A 21,738-nucleotide genomic window follows, 5' to 3' on the forward strand; every position below is an offset into this window, starting at 1 on the left:
GGATGAAATATGAATTTCCACTGAATTTTCCATTTGTGGTGAGACATTAAGTACTATCCTATATTCTGAATCCACATCAATTATACATAAGAGGAAACTCGGTTAAACCATCTTTTTGCATACAAACCTCCAAGAAAAGCTGGTATAAAATCATTTGAGAACAATGAGAAAGCCCATGATGCCATTTTTTTAGGGTCACTTTTCAGGGTATCACATGGTCCCATTTTAAAAGCATTTGTGATTTGTGGTAAATCTTACAGAATGGAGCTTGTAAGATAGGAACTTCTAACCGAAACTTAACTTCCAGTTGTTCTGTTCAAGTGAGTATGTATTTATGTTCAGTGTGACTTTTCTAATATTTGTTTCCTTAAATTTGCTTTCTTTCAGCAAGGCCCACAACTCCTCTCTCTGTAGGCACCATTGTACCCCCTCCAAGGCCTGCTTCAAGAACAAAGCTGTCTACTGGGAAACTTAGTGGGATTAATGAAATAGTATGTATTGATTGTTTCTTAATTTTCCATTGTAACTTTATTTTAGATACACCTTTCATTTACACTGTTACAGTGGAGTTATTTTCCAGCTAATGTTCAAAGAATCACATAAGCAGATTTTCACCGTTGGCAATCAGGCATGGAAGGTGTTCATGGTAATTATATTACTATAACAAAGTAATTCTTAACAGAACTATGAAGGTCCAAAACATAATTTTTGCATCAGCTGAATGTTTTTAATTGAATGAATCAGTAATTTGATAATGAAGGGATAGCAAGTGTATGAATTTGAAGTTTTCAAAATGTAAAATACTAGAGAGGTTACTAACAAAGCTCCATTGGTTCAGGGATATCACCAAAGCTTTGCGGAATGCATGGCATTAAGTAGATCTTTATCAGTCCTGTGTTGACACAAGTAGCCCTGCTGTGACTTCTCCCTGCACTTGCCCTTGGTGCGGGTTGGTGGAGAAGGGAAGTGGCAGGCTGCAGCAGCTGCCCGTTGGGATAGTGAGAGGCTACACACTTGCCTGCATCTCTGCTTACGGCCCGCAGTGCAGGTCCACCTGCTGATACGGAGCGTGGCAAAGAATGCAGATACGCAGACAGCATGTCAGACCAAGCTGTGCTAGTAGTAGGGTTCTTTGGATTTCATTTGACTTACTGACTTGCACTAATCTTACCATGGTAAGATCCTCTTACTCTCTTTCGAAGTAGCAAGGTATTTTCACCATGTTCTTGTTAGGGACAAAATTCTGGTCTTACGCTTTGACAAAACTGAAACATTTTAAACTGTTCTGTATTTTTGTAAGTTCAGAATAGGGTTCATTTTGACATTCTTTTCTCATTCCAATATAAAATTGTAGTAATTGGTCTTAAACCAAGGAATCTGTTCTTCATGTCATCATAATTAAAGAGACAAATTTAGCTGGTACTGTTCTGCTATAAAGTAAGATTCTGCACAAAGATGCATTCATTTTATACTGTTATTTTAGAAATTGGCTATTACCTGTATACAAGTGGAAGCTTGTCAGTTGTCTTCCACTCCTATTACAATTTCCATAGTCTGTATAAAAAGCTACATACTCAGCAACAAGCGTGACAGAACCAAAATTTAAAAGAAAAAAAAAAAACACAAAAAAACCCCAAAAACAAAAAACCCCAAACAACCAAACAGTTAAGTGAATCATAAAACCACCCAGAGATTTAGGATGGAAGGGACTTTTGAAGATCTCTAGGCCAACCTCCTGCTCAAAGAAGGTCCAAAGAAGGTTGCTTAGGGACATGCCGAGTTTTGAAAATATCCAGAGAGGGAAATCTTAATATATCTTTAGGCAACCAGTCCCAGGGTTTAACCATGAGGTTACAAGAAGGCATTTTGTCCTTGAGTTCCTTTGCTGTAGCTCTTGCATCTCTGAGAAGGGCCTGTCTCCTCCTCCTTTGTACCCCCTTTTAGCTAGTAAAGGACTGCTAGTAGATCCTTCCTTAGACTTCTGTTCTCCAGGCTGAACAAACCCAGGTTCTTGAGGTTGTCCCTCTCTCTCACTTACTCCAGTCTCAACTATTTTAGTTGCCCTCTGCTGGACTCGGTTCCAGTTTGTTAGTAGCTCTCCTTTAGCTCTGTAAATCCACATTTGTTGCACACATACACAGGGCTGTAGGCTTAGGTTCCGCTACAGTGTTATAGCACAATTATTGACCAGCTGCTATGTAATCAAATATATTAGACTTAACTACCCAGGCAAAAAATTAATAATGGTAATCTATGAAATAATGGAATTGATTCCAATGGAAAATGTGGATTCTCTGTTTTACTCTAAACCCCAGGGTAGATAAAGTAATAAAGGAATTGTGTTAAGAAACACTGTGAAATTGACTGGGGCATGAAATTAAGAGTCTTTACAGTCTTTTTTTCATCTCTTTAAAACCACATTATGTAATACTTTTGTAATCTTTTTTGTTCAGCCTAGGCCATTCAGCCCTCCGTTGACTTCTAACTCAAGTCCACCTCCTGCAGCTCCCTTGGCACGTGCAGAGAGCATTTCCTCAATATCCTCTTCTGCATCCCTCAGTGCAGCAAACACACCTACAGTTGGTAAGTTAAAGTAACCATTTTAACTTATTTTAGAAATAGCATAATTCTGCCACTAGGTTCCATTGGACTTAGTTGTTCCATATGTGAGTCCAGTCTAAGTACTTCAAGCATCCTTTGCAATACCTGCTTCTAAATGACACAGAAAGACAGGAGAGTGGATTAATTAGATTAGACCATAGATCAAATTATGGCATGTTCTTTAGAGAAATATTTTTCAAAATTAATATTCCATGGGTTCTTATTTGGTATGCTTGTATATCCATTCATCAAGCACAAAATGTTAACATGTATTTGTTCAGATATTATTATATAGGTGCAGAAATATTTTGGGATACTGATAAATTTGAATGAATACAAATGTTCTTAAAATGGAGTCCTTTTATGCTCTTTTTATTTTATTTGTTATCCTGTAATTGCAGTTTCCAAAAAATTAAACTAATGCATCTTTTTCTTCAAGTTAGTGAAGTATATAAGCTAAACAGAGGTGTTTAGTAAAAGCAAAACAAACATCCAAAAAAAGATGATGAAAAGCAAATGTGTTGCCACTAATTTCATGTTTTTAAAGGAAAGTCCTTCAGTTTTGGTATTTGGTTATAACAAATCAAAAGGAGAGTTATTAGGGTCTTTTGGTTTGTTGTGGGTTTATTTAAGATGTTTTAACTTGTTTCTTTAGCAGAAAAGTATTTAGTTCCTGGACATTATTACAACTTAAACCCCAAATTAAATCAGATTCTTGAGTTAGCACTCAGTTGGTTATCTGTGAATGTTACTGATGTGAAGGATTCCTTGCCCAGGCTCAGCAGCTCAGGAGAGCATCTGCACAGCTTCTAGTGGGAGTTCTGCAGTGAAAGCAGTGCAGCAGTTGCCACCCTATGCAGGACCAGAACTAGTAAGGTCTGCCCAGCCTTAGGTGCTACAGTTCAGTGTACACCAGTTTTCCAAATGCTGAGAAGAACCATCACAGAAAGATAACTGGTATTTTGGTTGCCAAAGTCCATCTGGGCTCACATCCTCAGGCCTCAGCACTGGTGGCAAGGAACCAGCAGTTGGCAGCAGCATCAATAACACCAGCTCTGAGTGTGTGTGTTGTTGGGGACAGTGACAGAGTGAAATCATGAGATGAGGGAGGACATAAGGAGGTATGTGCTGACACCAAGGTTTGACATGGTTATTAACCTGGCCTAGCAAAAATAAACAAAGCCAGTTCCATCTGCACTGACTGTTTGAATTAAATAGTCCTGAAGGGCTGGGAAGGACAGTGCAAACAGCTGAAAGGCTTTGGCACATGAGGATATACTCTGCACTCCATTCTCTATTCTTTTGGCTTTTGCACAAACCAGTGTTCCCCTTACCCCATTTGTTCTGAATAATGGAAAGTTTAATGGAGACTCTAATTTTCCAAGCGAACTTTAAGGCATGCATAATTGAATGTTGCTTTTATGCTTTAGCCTTGTTTTAATTTGCAAAGTATTTTTATATACATTGATTTTTTTAACATCTATTTTTGCTTGAAATATTTTGTTTTCTTGCAATGTTCTGTTTCATTTAAATGTAATAGAGGATGATCTTTTGATTGGAAATCTTCCCACAATTGAAAAGCTTTGTGAGACACCACCAGGTATTGTACTCAAAGCAGATTTACATGTTAACTAATCATCCTAATACACTACATCTAATAAAATTGTATTTCTTTTGAAATAAGTTTCTCCAGCTATTCCTGGTACCTGGGAGATACAAGTATTTTGAACTCTCAATTACTTAACACGTTTTATTTTGCTGAAATCACCAAAACTTGATATAACTGCTTTTATGTAATTTCTGTCTATCCCCCTGCTCCTCAGCCCCCCAAAACAAGCTGAAATTCCGTCTTGCTTCTTTGGTTTGTCATTACTACTTTCTTTCAAGTAAAGTGAATACATTTTCACTTTGACAATCCTTATTCTCATAAGACAAGTAGGTAAAAATATTTCTGTATTTACATGTAATACAAATATTTGATAACAAAGATAGTCTTTTTCAAAAAATATTTTGTTTTCATGACAGCGATTTAGCCAATATTAAAATTGTCTGAATCTTTGTTCCTAAACTGATCTAAAACCATTTGATCAGGTTTATTTATTTGCCCATTTTATGACCAATGATAAAGTCTTTTGTCCTGCAGTTTGGCATCTTCCTTGAGTGTGTCAATGCAACTGTTGGCACGGTTGTATCACTGGCTGTTGTGTCAGCACAGCTCAGGGGCTGTTAATGAGGCGGAGGCAGGTAGCAGGGCATCAAAGCAAGTTTTGCTGTTACTGCTGAGGGTACTAGAACTGCAGCCTTAAGCTCGGCTGCAGCCTGAGATGCAGCAAGCCCACCTTGGTGCGGCTCTGTGACATCCCGCCCCTCTGAGAGCTTGCAGCAGGCGTGGAAGGCCCTGAAGTTGGATATCACTGCATCGCATGGTGTTTTCAGCAGCCAGATAACAAACCAATGACTTCTGGAGTTAGGTTAAACAGTTATGCTTGCTTCAATTTATTGTTGTTTAGGAGAATGCTTAGATTTTTGATGAATCAAAGAGTGATGAACAGTGAGGGCAGAAGCAAATAAGAGAGAAGTGATCTCATTTGTAGTCCCTCAAATACATCTTGGAGAAGTGTGTGAAAGAGAGAGAGTGTGAGTGTGTGTGTGTGTGTGTGTGTGTGTGTATTTGCTTTGGTGTTCCCCAAAAACAGTGTAAGTAGTGTTGTTATTTGCAATAAATTTCACTCGCCACTCAAGAAATCAGTCTTTGTCTTTCACTGATAGGAATATAATTTATATATTTGCATTATTCTTCATGATTTTCAGATACTAGACCTGTGAAGGACGTCCAGACTTCCTTTTTGCTTCTGAAAGAGCTGAGGAGGCACAGCCACAGTTTTAGAGTAATTAGGATTAGTTTGCCATGAGCAGTATTATATGGATGAGCAGGATTATATGTATTGTAAAGTATTCTACAGTATGAAAGAAAAATTTCTCATTTTGCTCATGAAAAGAGAAAGATTGTGCCTCCTTTTTGATAGATAATATTATGTGATACAGGCCATTTCAGCAGTGGTACAAAAAATTAGTAAGATGCTCTCCACTGTGCTGCTGCACTAATAAAAAGATGGAACTTCCAGTATTGTCTTTTGTATTCAGTACAGATATAAAACACTGGCAAAAAGTAAAATCTCGTGACAACTGGTTTCATCAATTGTACGCACATATTTCAAAAAGCTGTAGCATGAGGTCAGAGTTGATTTTTATAGCCATGCATTGGAATTGTGTTGTTTTGGCAAAGTCTTCTGTGAAGGCTTCTCCAGCAATTTCTCCTGGGGAATTGTAGTCTTTGTTGGGTGAAATAGTCAAAAGAATATTCAACAGTTTGTTTATGTGGGGTAATATTAATACATTTGCATTTAAATTCATGCATACTTTAAGTGAAGTCTTTCATTTCTCTGGCCATGTTATCATGCATTCTTCGGTACAATAAGCATACAGTAGAGGGGTTTTTTTTAAGTATCCTAGTCAATGTCTAATTTTCTTTGAATCTGTTGACTTCACTCTCCTCTGTAGCCATTTTAATGCAGTGTTGCTCTGTCTCATATGTATTTCCTTGTGTCCATTTACATAATGTCATACTGATAGTCCTGTTTTCTTAGGCTGCTAAGCAGTGTTTTGATGGTACAACTGTACTGTACTATGTTTATATTTTTCTACATATATATTGAGTGATACTTCAGATGCTACTGTGACCTTGATGGTAGTAACCTCTTGTGAAAATTACAGATGTAGTAAACCATTCTGAAATCTATTGCTAAGCTCTTTGAAAATTAAACCTATACACTGTATGTATGTATTCTAGGTGTTTCACGTGGTCCCAGCCCTGTCAGCCTTGGAAACCAGGACACCTTGCCTGTTGCAGTAGCCCTTACTGAATCTGTTAACGCCTACTTTAAAGGAGCAGATCCCACAAAGTTAGTTAAATAGTGAATTGTTTTGAATGTAATAAATTACAATAAAAAACCACACCGGGTTTATTTTTTATATTTTTGGGGGAAAATGTATATATATTAGAAGGGGGATTCAAAGGGGTCTTTTTGTCCCCTGTGTAAATGACAACAGTGGCTTGTTGCTCTGTATTGGCGGGCATCCCACTGGGAATTCATATATCCCTGCTTTACAAAAATGTGTTCAATGAGAACACTGAAACTGAGAAGTTTTTTATCATAGTCAGGTAGGTGCTACATGTATATTTGGGCAACTAAAAGCACTTCATTCCCTCTGTCACATCCCTTGCTATGCTACTTAGACCTCGCCTAAGCATAGTTGTGCCATGTTTTTCAAAGCCTGAAAAATATCCACCAAGACTACTGTATGCTTAACCAGCTAAATTTTTTCTTTACTTATTTCATCTGACTTCCAAGATGAAAATGACAGTACATTGTCACATTACCCATATTTGAAATTTCAGTCATCAGATTATGAAAGCACAGTGATTGCTTTAAAATTAGTATTAAAAATAGACAGTTAATGAGTTGCAATGAAACTGATATTTTCTTTCTCTTCTAGATGCATTGTGAAGATTACTGGTGATATGACTGTATCATTCCCAAGTGGGATTATTAAAGTCTTCACCAGCAACCCATCTCCAGCTGTGCTCTGCTTCAGGGTGAAAAACACAAGCAAACTAGAGCAGATTCTTCCAAATGCACAACTTGTATACAGGTTTTGTATTTTTTTAATATAATAGCAAACTACGTGATTTGTAAAATCTGAATTGTTATATATGTAAATCTGAATTCTCTACAGTCTTGTTGATTTGGTAATACATAATTTAATTTCCTGAATTAGTCTTGCTCAGCTCAGTTCTCTCCACTGCCACCATTAAAAATCTCAGTGATTACTGGACTTGAAAACTCCGCTGAGTATAACAGCCATAAAAATTAGTTTGTAAATGTAGCTGTGTTTTTACATGCATTTTATGAATTATTTCTTTTTACAGTAGTAACTGGTAAGATTAAATGATGAAACAGTAGATTTAAATGGAAAACAAGTAGTAGGAGCTACACCTAATCTCATTTGTCAGTTACTGGTGTATTTTTAAACTGTGTCATTTCTACAGTAGATCAGATCAGCTACATAACTGTATCTCCTAGGTGTATAGCAGCATGTTTGGGAGAATTCTTAAGAAAAATGTTTGCCAATTGAGTAGGATAAGTGTTGAAATCACAGCATTTGGAGATCTTTTAAAAAAATCTTAAAAGCTGTAATTATTGAGCAGACATCTGTTTCAGCTGAGCAGTTTCTATTTTATTTATGGGATAAATTATTTGAAAACAAGTTAAATACTTTTAGATGCTACATTTTATAAATTACTGAATTAAAGACTCAAACCATATGCATCTATTCTTTTGTATTTAATTTCATTTTGATCATTCATAATATAATGAATGATTCATACAAATTTAAACTTCATTGCTTTTTGACATTAAAGTTTATAACTGGAATGTTAGCAGAGCTGTATATGACAGGGTGAATTATACTGGAAAAGTACGTTTTGAAAAAAATAAAAATGGTATTCTTGTGTGAGTGCAATAACACTTCATTAGTTAGAGAGGATGCATGTAATGATATTTACAAAGTTAAACCCAAATAATAGTAATTTGACTTTTCGTCATATATTGCAAAGGATATCATTTGCTTGGTATTTGTAAAGTTTTTAATGAGAGTGATATTTGTGGTGATGTCCAAATTTCTGATTTGAATTTAACTTGGTTGTAGAGCAGCAGTAAGATTGTACTACTGGTTTCATTTATTTAAGTTGTGGAAGGCCTCTGTAGTGATACATGTTTATATTTTGCTGAAAATGGAAATTTCATTAATTGCAACAGTGTATTGAGAACCAAATTCTAAGAAAATTGGACAGAATACTGGTACATAAGTTACTGTTCTAGGACATTGAACACATTGCAGTCATATTTACTTTTACTCTGCAGACACACTCTGTACTCCTCTTTAGGGATGAATGTAGCTCCTTACTGTATCCGTAGACATTCAGATGAGGTCTTTGATTCTTCAGTGATGTGAATTTTGGTTTTGAATCAGTTTTCTTAAAAGCTTCATCCTTATTCAAAATAAGGCTGATGCAGCCAGAGCTGAAAATATTCTCGATCTGCAGAACACCATGCGCCAGTACCTCCCAAACAGGATTTTGCTTTTGCAGTCATGTACACTCTTTCCTACATATAGAAGTGATATATAAATTGTTACTAAGATTGAATGCAACTATAAGTATCTGAGAAACAATTGTCTATAATAATCTGAAAATCACTTTTAACTGAACAGATTTTGAAAGCTCACACTGTACAAATATATGACAGTATGGTTACACATACAGCACATCTTAATTCAGTGCATATGTCATAACCCAAGCTAATTATGATTTTAGGATTTATTCCAAATTGGATAATGTTCCTCTTCAAATCCCACTTTCATCCCCATGTCCCACACATCCTTAAGGCACCTAATTTTATTAAAATTGTGTTTTATTAAGTGTAAAATCCCAATTCAGCACTAACTCCGTTTTGTGATACAGATCATCATTGGAGGAAACTCACTGCTCCACAACCTGGAAGGAGAACTTTTACCAGATAAAACAAACAGTTAATTTGTCTTAATATTTAGGAAGGTACAATTATGTGTAATAAAGCGTTAGAACAAATTCTTGCTTGAAATAGTGAGGAAGAGGAAAGATCTAATCTTAATTTTTAGAGATCCAAAATAATAACTCACTGTTGCCTTTTGACTTACCTTTCTTCCTTGTAGTGATCAGTCACAAAGTGACTCCAGTACTAAGGATTTCTGGATGAACATGCAAGCTATAACCGTCTACCTCAAGAAATTATCAGAGCAGAATCCATCTGCATCCTATTACAACGTGGATGTTTTAAAGTATCAGGTAAACACTTTTTTTTCCCTTTGGAAATTTTAAGGCATATTTGGTATGTACACAGAAATTAAAAGAATTGTTCTTTGCCTGCTAGCATGCAGATGAACTGTCATCTGTCATCTAGACCAGTCCTGGGTATGTCACTGTTTACAATGCATAGGCTCTGCCTAGACTTAGTGCCTTCCTGCTACACTTATGTCATTCCCTTGGATTCATGACCTGTTTCAGCTTGCTCACACATCACTCTAGTTCACAAGTGCAAGCTTCAGACATTGCTTCTTTAGGTATTTGTTAGCAAAGCCAAATTTTCCTTGAATTTAGGAGTTTTGGTGGGAGGTTGGTTGAGTTTGTAGTGGTACTGTCTTTGAGATTATAGTTGCCCAAGTTTTGGATGCTGTAGCTGATGAATTCTGATATATGAGAACGTCTGATATTCTGACCTCTCACAATGTAATGGAACATCTCATCCTGGAAACCATTTACAGGCACACAAAGGACAAGAAGGTCATCAGGAATAGTCAGCATGGATTTACCAAAGAAAAGTCATGCTTGACTAACCTGATGAACTTATGTGATAAAGAGACTACCCTGGTGGATGAGGGGAGAGCAGTGGATATTGTCTACTTAGACTTCAGGAAGGCTTTTGATGTTGTTTCCCATAGCATCCTCCCAGAGAAGCTGATGAAGTACAGGCTGAATGAGCAGACACTGAGGTGGACTGAAAACTAGCTGAATAGCCAGGCCCGGAGGGTGATGGTCAGTGGCATGACATCTAGTTGGAGGCTAGTAACTAGCAGCATACCCCAGGGGTCAATACTGAGTTTACAGTCCTGTTTGACAGCTTCATTAATGATCTGGATGGTAGGGCAGAGTGTACCCTCAGCAAGTTTGCTAATGACACTGAACTGGGAGGACCTTCTGGATACACCAGAGGGTCATTCTGCCCTCCAGAGAGACCTCAACCAGCTGAAGAAACGGGCTGACAGGAACCTCATGAAGTTCAACAAGAAGAAGCATACCTGGGGAGGAACAACCCCATGCACCAATATATGCTGGGGGCCGCCCAGCTGGAAATCAGCTTGGCAAAAAAGGACCTGGGGGACACCATGATGAACAGGAGCTAATCATGTACCCTTGCTGCAAAGGCAGCAAATGGTCTCATGGACTGCATTGGGCAAAGTATTGCTAGTAGGGCAAGGGAGACGATCCTTCACTTCTCAGCACTGATGAGGCCACACCTGGAGTACTGTGTCCAGTTCTGGGTGGTCCATTGCAAGAGGGCCATGGACATACTGGAGAGAGTCCAGTAAAGGGCCACAAAGGTGATGAAGTATCTGTCCTGCAAAGAAAGGCTCAGAGAGCTAGGACTGTTCAGCCTGGAGAAGGGAAGGCTCAGGGGGGATCTTACCAATGTATACAAATACCTGAAGGGAGATTGTAAAGATGACAGAGCCAGGCTCTTTTCAGTGGTGCCCAGTGACAGAACCAGAGGCAATGAGCACAAAAAGAAACACAGGAGGTTCCCTCTGAACATCAGGAAACACCTTTTTTTTCCTGTGAGAGGGTGACTGAGCAGTGAAACAGGTTGCCCATAGGAGTGTTAGGAGTGTGGGAGTCTCCATACTTGGAGATAAGCAAAAGCCACCTGGACATGGTCCTGGGCAGCTGGCTCAAGGTGGCCCTGCTTGCACAGCAGGGTTGAACAGGATGACCTCCTGAAGTCCCTTCCAACCTCAAATATTTGGTGAACCTGTGAGAAGGTGTTCTGGCTGTCAATAAAAAATCTTGAAAATTCAAGACGGACAGACTCATTCCAAAGGGAGAACAGGGATTTGCTAGGCCGCCGTTGAAATCATTGAACATCAGAGACAACTGTCTACACCAGAGAACAAAATAACCTGTTAGTCCAGCTATTAATACCATTGTAGTTTCCACATCCTCCCAATATAGTTTAAAATCTTGGCATACTGAATTATAAAAATCATGTTAGGCACACAGAATTCCTGAGAAAGATGGAAGGAGCAAAACATTTCTTTGGATTGGAGAAATGAGTACTGTGGAAGAAAGATATCTATTTACGATCTTTACTGTTGGGGAAAAAATGAGGCATTGGCACGCAGAAGCCCTGACAAATAGAAAAGGTTCTGGGCTGCCAAGGAACGGTGAGAAGGGACACCAGGACATAGCAGTATCCTCGGGTACACTAGGAAGGTGGTAGAGATGCAGCAGGGCAGTAGCACAAGCTCAGCCACAGAAGCAGCATCCAGCTTATCTGCAGCAGGGAGATAACGCTTTGAATAGGTAAGAACTGTTTTGCTGGCTGCCTGTCTCATAGTGACAGGTATTGCCCTCTGCTGCTGGCTGCTCGGGCAACTGAATTGGTATGGCACGCAACTGCTAAAGATGAAGGCGTTTTGCTGCAGGTATGCTTCTTGTGTGAGGCAGAACACAAGACTAAAACAAAATTATTTTGACTTACAAAAGCCAGAACAGGAAGGAGCTTCATGGGCCAAAGGCAGTTTAAACCTTTTCTTTAATTATTTTAATTTAAAATTAAAAGAAGAGGAATTACTTTAGGCTGCAACGGTCTTCAGAATTCTGCAATTTAAGGACTCGGAGGTCAATTGTTGTCTTGATCTTCTGTCAGGATTTAGTTGTATTTGTATCATTACCTCACTCTGCCCAAAAGGGGAATATTTTAATTAAGCTACTTTCAATGGTTTATTCTTTTACAGGTATCCTCAAATGGCATCCAGTCCACTCCCTTAAATCTTGCAACTTACTGGAAATGTAATGCTAGCACTACTGATGTGAGAGTGGATTATAAGTACAATCCAGAGTCTATGAATGTGCCTAGTATGCTCTCTAACGTCCAGGTTGTGGTACCAGTAGATGGAGGAGTAACAAACATGCAATCACTTCCACCTGCAAAATGGTAATATTAATACTTTTGAGGTTATTATTTTGGATTCATTTCAGGGTATTCATTAGTGTCATAGACAGCCTGAAAATTTTCACTGGAAGAAACAGCTGATTATTTTTTTTTTGTTGTGATAAAATGCATAGTATCAGATATTTAGGACATTTTCTGGTTCACAACAGACCATGTGCAGCCAATTTGAATAAACTAAAATGAGACAATATACACCCATTCCAATTGTGTAATAAACAGGCCTTTATGAAATTTCCAATGTTTGCTTTCTTTTGGCCAATAGACAGGATAGACATTTTTAATACAGTAACTTGAAAACATCATCTCTTAATGGTTAAAACACATTTTGTGTGTTTATATAAATATATTTATGTATATGGATTAGAGAGAGAGAGTAGAAGAAAAGCAGTTCTTGAAAGAATTTCTTGATTTTCTAGCTTAAAAATTAGCTTCTAATTGAAATGGGTTTAAACCAAACCTGAGTAACTGAGGAACTCTTCATAAGACAAGTAGCACTGTCACTCAATTCAAGCATCATGCAGAGTATTATCTGACTAGCAGCTACCAGCCACCACCTTCTAAGCCTACATGTACAGCAGCACTTGAAAGTGAGACACAGATCTCGGGTAATTATGTTTCTGGAAGTTTATGAAAACAAGCAGAGGGTAGTGGGAATAGGTAAAGCAAAAGGTGAGCAGATTTCAACCACTGCACCTGTGGTTTGGTGGCACATAGGTACCTTCCCAGCTGTAAGGTAACTCCCGGACTGTTAATTCCCAGAAGAGTCTTTTTAATTTGAAGAGGGCAAAGAATACCAAGTCCAAGGAAGCCAGGCTTTGTTAACCTTGTTATTTACAGGTCAGTTTACCTTATAAAGCAAGGTTCAGAAGAAAAATAAACTGCATGCATTTATCAGGGAGGTTCTGGTGTTTATGGAGGGAAAACATTCAAATATGTTAATTGGACAAAATGGTAATACCATTTTAAGTGGAAAAAATCCTGGCAGGACTGAATCTTTCTTGACTTGGTATTTCAAGAGAGCAATACCTTTAACAAAATCACCTTAAGTTTATTCTGAGCGAGGGTAGGTTCAGTATCCTGCCTGAACAACGTGACTAGAATGACTGGTGAAGCCAGTCTCCCTGCCCAGGCTTCTTGCACAAAACCTTCTGTAATGACGCCTGAGTGAGAGCAGGAATGCCCGGGACCCAGCACACCTAGTGTTAGCTAGGAAGACTCAAATCTGAGTGACAGTTCCATTACAGATCATCTGATTAAAGGATTTGAGCCAGATTCTTTCACCTAGGTAACTACCCAAGGCCAGAATTTTGAGCCTGGAAAACTGACAAAAAACCCCCAAAAAAACCCAAAACAAAACAAAATACAGTCATGTTCCAGGCAGCTGTAGTATTTGTGTTGTGCTACCTGCTTGGTCTAGTGGATTGGGATGGTGGGGGTTTGATTTTTTAAAAATAAATGTTTTATGACTTGACCTCCTGCAACTAACCACTACCATCTGTGCTACTTGTGTGAGCATTTCACTCCTGCTACACCAATGCCAAAGGCAACTGCAAACCTGTCAGCGCTTCATGCTGCTCACAGCTTTGAGTTGTTGACTTTCCTTTAATGCAACTGCTGCAAAGTGCTCCAGGAGGTAAAATGCCCTGCCAGCTTAGATACTTTGGTGCTTGGTGCCCTCCTCTGCCCCTTTACAGCTCAGAAGTGAGCGTAAACCCTGTATCACTTACAACAGTTAGTTTTACTAGAGTGGAAGCACACTAACATTCATGCTGCCAGGAGTATCTCATCCCATCATCATGAGGCATAAAGACATAGCTTTCAAACTGCTTGCAGAGTGTTTGGCCTGTCTTTACCCTTTGAGACTACGGAGGGGTTTGAGTTGTGGAGACACAGCCGGGCCCTAAGATAGCATGAACTGTATAAAAAGGTCCTGAGCTCTGCTGCTCAGGGGCAACGCAGACACACCCTTCTCTTCATCTGTTTGCTTTGTATAGTTTCCACAAACATACCTTGTGTATTACTTTTATAAACCTCCATTTAGAGGTGTCTGTAACCAGTGTAAATCTGGGTATGATATGCCAAAACTGGTGCTTATAACTAACCTGCCATTCTCTTACAGGAATGCAGACCAGATGAAAGCGTATTGGAAAATATCTAGCATTTCAGAGAAGTCTGAGAATGGAGGCAAGTTGAACTCTTGTTATGTTTCCTTGTACATAAAAATTGTAACAGTAAAAAGGTAATTATTATAGCCTCTACACTCTCATGGTTGTTTACACATCATCTCACACTGTATCCTGTTTACCAGTTTACCTTGTTCTCAATTAACTTCCTCCTGAAGAGTTTCCATTAACAGTGAGATGTCAAAATATAAATGTATTAATTAGCTATAAAAGAAAAAAAATGAAGCCCCCTAAAAGCAGTTGGTAGGTCTAAAATAGAGTTTAGACTCAGTGAGAAATTATTACATTAATGCTAATGAAATAATGAAATGAGCAGTTATTCAAAGGAAAATATGTTCAATATCTGTGTCTTGCCACACACTAACAATAGCAATAAAGTAGAAAGATGTACAGGGAAGACCTAGGGGACTGTGGAGAAGGGGAAAAAAAAAAAAGATCCAAAAGTCCTGTGCTGAGGTAGGCTCAACAATAGATGATTCTTGACCAGCATTTTGAGGGTCTTTGTTTTGGTCACATGTTGTATATGGTCATATGTACGACTCCAGAAAAAAAATTAATCTATGCACATCTGCTGAGAGTGGTAATTTATATAGCATTTTATAAGGTATCAATAGTTGTCCTCTGCCCACCTGCCTTTCCCTGAGGTCTAGTCGATGTTGCAGCCCTTACAGCCTACGCAGGTGCAATGTTCTTCTGAGGCAGAAAACAGATGGCAAAGGGAGTCATCTTATCCTCAAAGCCTCTGTAGAGAATGAACTCATGGTGTAAAGGGCGGTCCTTAAGCCCTGTTAAGAATTTAGTGTAGGGCATTATGAGAGCACAGATTTGCTTATAAATATGACTGGTTTCATGTGGAAACCACAATCCTGGGAAGGGAAGACCTCTTGTATGCCTGCAAAGGCTGCAGAGTTGTGGTCATCATTCAAACAAAACCAGAGAGATTTTTATGTGACAGAAGTTGTTGCTGTGTTCTGGTGTACTTTGTCCTTCACTGACCTCACAGTTCTTTGCCATCTGTCTTCCATTATGATTATGTAGGGATAGCTGTCATCTTTTCCAAACTGTGAGCTTCTTTTAAGAAAAATTACACTAAAACACAAATGCAGCCAGATGAACAGCTACTGTATACCTGCAGAGCAGCATAAAATGGACTGCCAGTGATGCAGATTGCATCTTGTGTGCGTTCAACAGGCTGGCACATATCCCACTGCTTCCGATATATTCCCTTCTCTTCCCACCATCTTTCTTCCCCTTTTCTTTGAGTATAAACATGTAGTACTCAAAATACACTGTCTAAGAAGAAGTAATACTATGATGGTTTTACACTTACAGAAACAAAGGGAGAAGTTGCACAAACACTGTTAATAATAGGTCAAATGTGTTGAAGTCTTCTTTGTTCTAGCGTACAGGGTGGTAAAGTGTTTTGGGGTTTTTTTATGCTCAAACACATTTATGTAAATTGTCAATTGCAGACAGATAAAACAGAACAAACTTTCAGAGCACTTGAATATATGAGTTTCTATACTTAGATTGGAAAGAAGTTCCAGTTTACCCTAACTGTGGCAGACCTACTGAGGAAATGAAATGGACTTTAAGCCAAATTTATCAAGAGCAAGCCATTGCATAAAAGAGTTTCATTCATTAATTCAGGCTTTTACTCCAGTAACATTTCACTTACTAACTTTTCTCATCATTTAGCAGTTCCTATTGGAATAGCAAGTTGTTGTAAAGAAAAAATACTTGACTTTCATTATTCCATTATTAATTATTTAAAATTCATTCTTCCCAGCATATTTCTCAAGAACAAGAAGTCTTGTTTAAGAACTAGAAAAAAGAATCTAGTAACAACATTGAGGGCTTTTTAAGTGCCTTGTATTGACTACAGAAATGTACATAAAATTATTTTGAAATATTGCTGCTTTATAACAGCATCAAAGTGATGACACTTCACCACTGTCTCTGAAAAATCAACTGAAATTTCTGGGGTGAAGTATTTAATGAGACCTTGTCTTTATTAAAAAAAAAAAAAGAATTTTTCATCTGGGTACATTGCTGTATAGCTGCATTTCTTCCAGTGGTTTTGTTTGTGTACATTCATCCAGACAGATTGTGACAACACTTAAATATTCTGATGTACTTTCAAATCTGCCAATGAAAAGTACGAGACAGGTGTTATTAAGTACTTACAGACCAGAAAGCTTAAGTGATTATTTAAGGACCAATCAGATATTTCAAATGATAAGTGATTACCAGGCTGTCTAATACACACATTCTTTATAATCTTGCAGAAATGTGTATAATTTCTCTTTAAATTATTCGCTAGTCATTGTCTTAAACAGAGTATTGGGGAAAAAAACAGACTTTCACTGTCATCTTTTTTGAAAATTTTGTAGGACTGCTGCTAAGAATAGATCTCAAAGGTCACCATGTTAGTTTCACTTCTTACTGCTAAAAAGTTTGGGACATCATCTTGTTCTTGCAAAACAACCAGCTTTTCGGTTTTGTTATTTTTATAGGTTCTGGATCCCTCAGGGCAAAATTTGAACTTTCAGAAGGGCCCAGTAAACCAGCAACACTTGCAGTGCAATTCATTAGTGAAGGAAGCACCCTTTCTGGAGTAGATGTAGAGCTTGTAGGCACTGGCTATCGGCTTTCCCTCCTTAAGAAGAGATTTGCCACTGGTAAGACACTGACATGCTTATATATTCAAGTTAATATTACATATTCTATAGTGCTGAATTATAAAACATGAAACTGTTAAGTAAGTGATGCATAAATAGTTGCTTTTTATTAAAATGTGGCTGAAAACTGTTTCACAGATTTTTTTATTCTCCATAGTCACTCAAACTGCTCACAGGAAAATACTGATAAAACCTGTTTTGTCTAGTGACTACAAAAAAACCTGCTTTTTTTTTTTTTTCAGGACGGTATATGGCAGATTGCTGATGTACCTGTGAAAGTCATTGGATCAAAGGAGTGCAAGAAGCTCACTCTGCCCCTCTTTACTCGTCAAACACTATTTTAATATGCATTAATTTTTTTTAAATGTTGACCTACTTTGAGGCTGAACTACGGAACAGGAAATGCACTTTTAAAAGTCATTTTGCGAACTTTTTATTACTTTATAATAGCACTGAAGTTAACTTCAACACTGTCTGTAAATGATCAACTGCAATATTTGGGAAAATTTGCTGAAATTTTAGTCAATTTCTATAGATGAAATCAAAACAGTAATCCATAGTTGTAATGGAAGTATAAAATTGTATGTTATACTGTAAACAGTAAACCTAAAAATGTAGGAGATTAAGAAATATTTGAGGTTTCCATAAGTAATATTAATTTTTCAGATTCTTCAACTGCCAGTTTTTAAAGAAAGCAGAGGCAAAGTCTCATGTAATTCTTGTATCCACTCATGCCACAAAACCAGCTGAGTTAGAGATGTATAAAAGAAATGTACCTTGATGCCCATGTATCATATATTATTAGCATAAAAGTTGTTTCATATAGGGTTTTTTCCTAAGTGCAATGTGTTACAAAATTGCAAAAGACAGCAGAGATTTACTTCTGCAGTTAGTAAATTTTATGGGCATTGTGATTGTTTTAATTAATGGTGTAGATTTAATTTATTTTTATATGAACTGCATAACATTTGTGCCTTTAAAAAAAGCCCGTGCCTATCCAATTTGTAATTCATGTGCCTCACTTCATTTTTCAAAGTTTGGCTCTTCATCAAGAAAGCACAGTGTTTGTATAATACACACAACTTTATAAAAATCTCTTTGACTGGGATTTATTTAGAAGGCACATTTGCAAAGACTTAAGATTGTTTTAAAAGGAGTTTAAAATACTGGATTACTTCCTCATGGAGTAATTCCAATAAATGTGGCTGTAGTAAAGGGTGATGCATTATGCAGGACTTCGAAATGAGATAGTAACTTTAATGTCACCAAAGATGAGAATCCTGAAAAATCTCCGAAGATGGTAAAAGCAAACTTTCAAAAGCAAACAGCATTTCCCTTCACTTTTACTGCAGGTCTTCAGACTGTGAGTGGTTTTGGGTTATATGATGTGAATGTAAACTTAATACTTTGGCAGGAATAGCATTTTAGAAGTATATTTTATGGCAGCAGGATGACAAGTACTGCCATTTATATTAGTTTAATTTTTTTCTGTAACCACCAATTTTAATATTTGTATTGTCACCTAATCTGCTTGCCTAAGCACAGGGAAGTGACACATAAGTAACATTTTTTAAAGCAAGTCACTAATTTAGAAAATCTTCTACGTATTTCTATTAAGTGTTTTTTCAGTGCTGAAATCAAAAGTACTGGGGCAAACAGTAACCTGCCCATGGGGATATATGACTATTTTGAATACCTGTATCTATTTTAAGTTCTGTATTATATATATATGTTTTCAGTGAAACGTGCTTGAACTAATTAATGCAAAACCAGTAATGAATGGACTGATGAAGCTTTACAAGAAATTGAGCTTTGTAGAAGCTGCGTAAATACTAATGTATACTACACACTTTCGCAGATGAGAGTTCTATTGTTAGCACTAAGCACATACTGTACTGTAGATTTGATGGGAAGAGTATATTTGGCTTTTAATTTGCTAATCTGATGGAATGGTAAATTCCTAACTCATAAAATGGTACAGTCTTTTTACTGGAATCTTAATTGTAATCTGCTTTGCAATCAAACTGTGTTTAACAAGACAATATTTTATTAATGAAAACCCAAAACTGCATTGCTATTTTTAATCAAGTATTACTTTCTTTTATAAGTTAAATGAAGTAGTTATGTTTCAGCACTTTTAAACTAGCCTTCATTCAGGTAATTATACATACTTTTGCATTGGGTGCAGGTTACAATTTTGAAGCCATACAAGTTTATATAGACTTTTTGTAAAGAAATTCAAAAACAATGTAAAAAGCACATGTAGCTATCTGATAAAAACAAAAACAAAACATACATAGCAAGCTGGTTCTTGCTTGTGTGTACAACAATATCCATTGTAGCTGCCTCCTAAGAAAATTAACTTGTAAACACAACTCTAAAGAATCTGAAATTTTATGAATTGTTATTACATCAGACTGTAAATTAGAGCATACAAGTTTATCTTACAAAAATTGTAAATACTTCTGATTTTTCATAAAATGTAAATTTTTAAAAATATGCACCCATAATAAACATGTAATATATAATTTACATACTGATTTATATTGCCTGTACTTTTGCATAATCCCACAGAGCTTCTAAGCAATAATAGAACAAAACTATACTTGTATTGAAAAATGTTAATTTCTTTTTAAGTGATAAGGGGTAGAGATAATATACAAAGTCTTTTACATATTCAAAAAACACCACACAGAATGTGGGTGGAAAGATGACTTCTGCAAAGAGTTGCAGCTTTACTAAACTGGAATGCCTGAGATGTCTACAAAAAATGGATTATGCCTTTATGATTAACTAGCCACTTAGATTAGGCAGAACTGTAGATGCATTTATTAGAGAAATCTCAACTTGATAGGCATGAGCTGCTCTGTAAATTGTGCTATCGAATGCTGTACATTCCGTAACTTCGTTAAGCCTGTATCTTGTTGAGTGCACAGGGAAAAAATCAGTAGCAAGATTAAAGTAATTCTTTCTGATTTCTTCTGTTCCACCAGTCTATAAAAGTAGACCATTTAAGTACTACTACAGCAGCCTGAGAGTAGTCCTTCTAAGCTGCAACTACAGAAACAAAAGTTGAAACTGAATAAATGTGTTTGAATCTGTTTCTTTCCTACTAATCCCACAGGCTATGTAGGTTTAGTAAGTCATGACATTAGATTCATTTTCTCAGCTGGCTAGATTTCATTGCACAAAGTACCATTCTTGTCATGCTGGAAGGCAATAGTCCAAGAGCTTGATTCTTATCTTCTGCTAGAAGGCAGGAGTGAAGAATGTAAGTGCCTGATAGTCAGACCAAATGGTCCATCTAGCCCAGCAGCCTGTCCAACAATGGCCAAAGAACAGACTGTGGCATGGAGAGCTCACAAGCCATTTCCATTCTACTCCTCCAGCATCCTCAGTTACTGGATGATAGGGATGTAAACAAGTACAGAGCTGCTCAGTTTTTCTAGTATTCATTGAACTTCAAAGTGTCAGAGATCATTGCTCTGCTCTGGGACTTCTGTTAACATTTGACTTTTGTTATTGTAAGCCAGTGCCCACATACTACTCACAACTACTGTAAACTGGATTTATACTGCTCAGGCAGGTTTGTGATTATCTGAGTACATGATCAGGTAGTTTTTCAGGGGTAACTGACTACCTCTACCACTGCCAAATTTATGTAGGGTATTTGAAGGAGGTAAGATATTTGATTATCAACTGCAACAGCATGGGAGTTACAGCTGTGTTGGGTTTTGCTATCTATCTAGAAAGGAAGGTCTTGCATCATGCCAACAAGGATTAAATTTTAAAACTTGTGTGTTTGAGAAGCTTAAGATAAGCATCTTAATATCTGTGTACCTTTTGTTTTCTTGGAATTACTACATAATTAGTTTCCATTTCAGTTGTCATGAAAGGGCAATTTTACTTTATAACATGCAAGTAAAAACTCTGGAATTCCTCCAAGGATGGAGTAAGCTAAAAACAGTTCAAGGTACTAAAGCAGCAAATAACATACTGTGTGGTGCCCTTGACAGGACTGATAACCAGGCCTCTTCATTTAAAACTTAATGCTTATATTCCAGTTTGCATATTATTACACTACTGAGTATTCCTTCTCAACTCAGTTTGACCTCCATGTTTACCAACATGTTGATTTTTAAGTTCTCCCTTAGCTCATTCAATAACCAACAGAAAGCAAACAGTCTTTAAAGAATAAAATAATCTTAAAAACACAAGAGGCCTTTTCTGGATTACTTATTAAATATTTAATACTCATATTCTGCATTTTCTGTAGTTGCTTGCATTTCCTTTGGAATCCATTCTTTCCATTTTTAAATCTGGGATGGCTATTTTAATTATTATAACTGAAGTATGATTTTTTTTGCTATTGTCCCAGCTGTA

The 21,738-nt window shown here is 37.1% G+C and overlaps 1 protein-coding gene across 2 annotated transcripts in view; it reads left to right on the top strand.

The window, feature by feature from the left end:
- FCHO2 (FCH and mu domain containing endocytic adaptor 2) overlaps nt 1-19,887 on the top strand; it is a 99,274-nt gene extending 79,387 nt beyond the window's left edge. For both annotated transcript variants that reach the window (XM_040579003.1, XM_040579004.1), the window contains exons 18-26: nt 388-491; nt 2,454-2,583; nt 6,452-6,563; nt 7,159-7,314; nt 9,415-9,547; nt 12,274-12,473; nt 14,611-14,675; nt 17,191-17,355; nt 17,598-19,887. In XM_040579003.1, coding sequence (XP_040434937.1) covers nt 388-491; nt 2,454-2,583; nt 6,452-6,563; nt 7,159-7,314; nt 9,415-9,547; nt 12,274-12,473; nt 14,611-14,675; nt 17,191-17,355; nt 17,598-17,620 — 1,088 coding nt within the window. In that variant the 3' untranslated portion in view covers nt 17,621-19,887. The remainder of the gene's footprint in view (nt 1-387; nt 492-2,453; nt 2,584-6,451; nt 6,564-7,158; nt 7,315-9,414; nt 9,548-12,273; nt 12,474-14,610; nt 14,676-17,190; nt 17,356-17,597) is intronic.
- Nucleotides 19,888-21,738: the final 1,851 nt, after the last annotated feature.

This window comes from Falco naumanni, chromosome Z (genome assembly GCF_017639655.2).
Source record: "Falco naumanni isolate bFalNau1 chromosome Z, bFalNau1.pat, whole genome shotgun sequence".
Taxonomy (NCBI): domain Eukaryota; kingdom Metazoa; phylum Chordata; class Aves; order Falconiformes; family Falconidae; genus Falco; species Falco naumanni.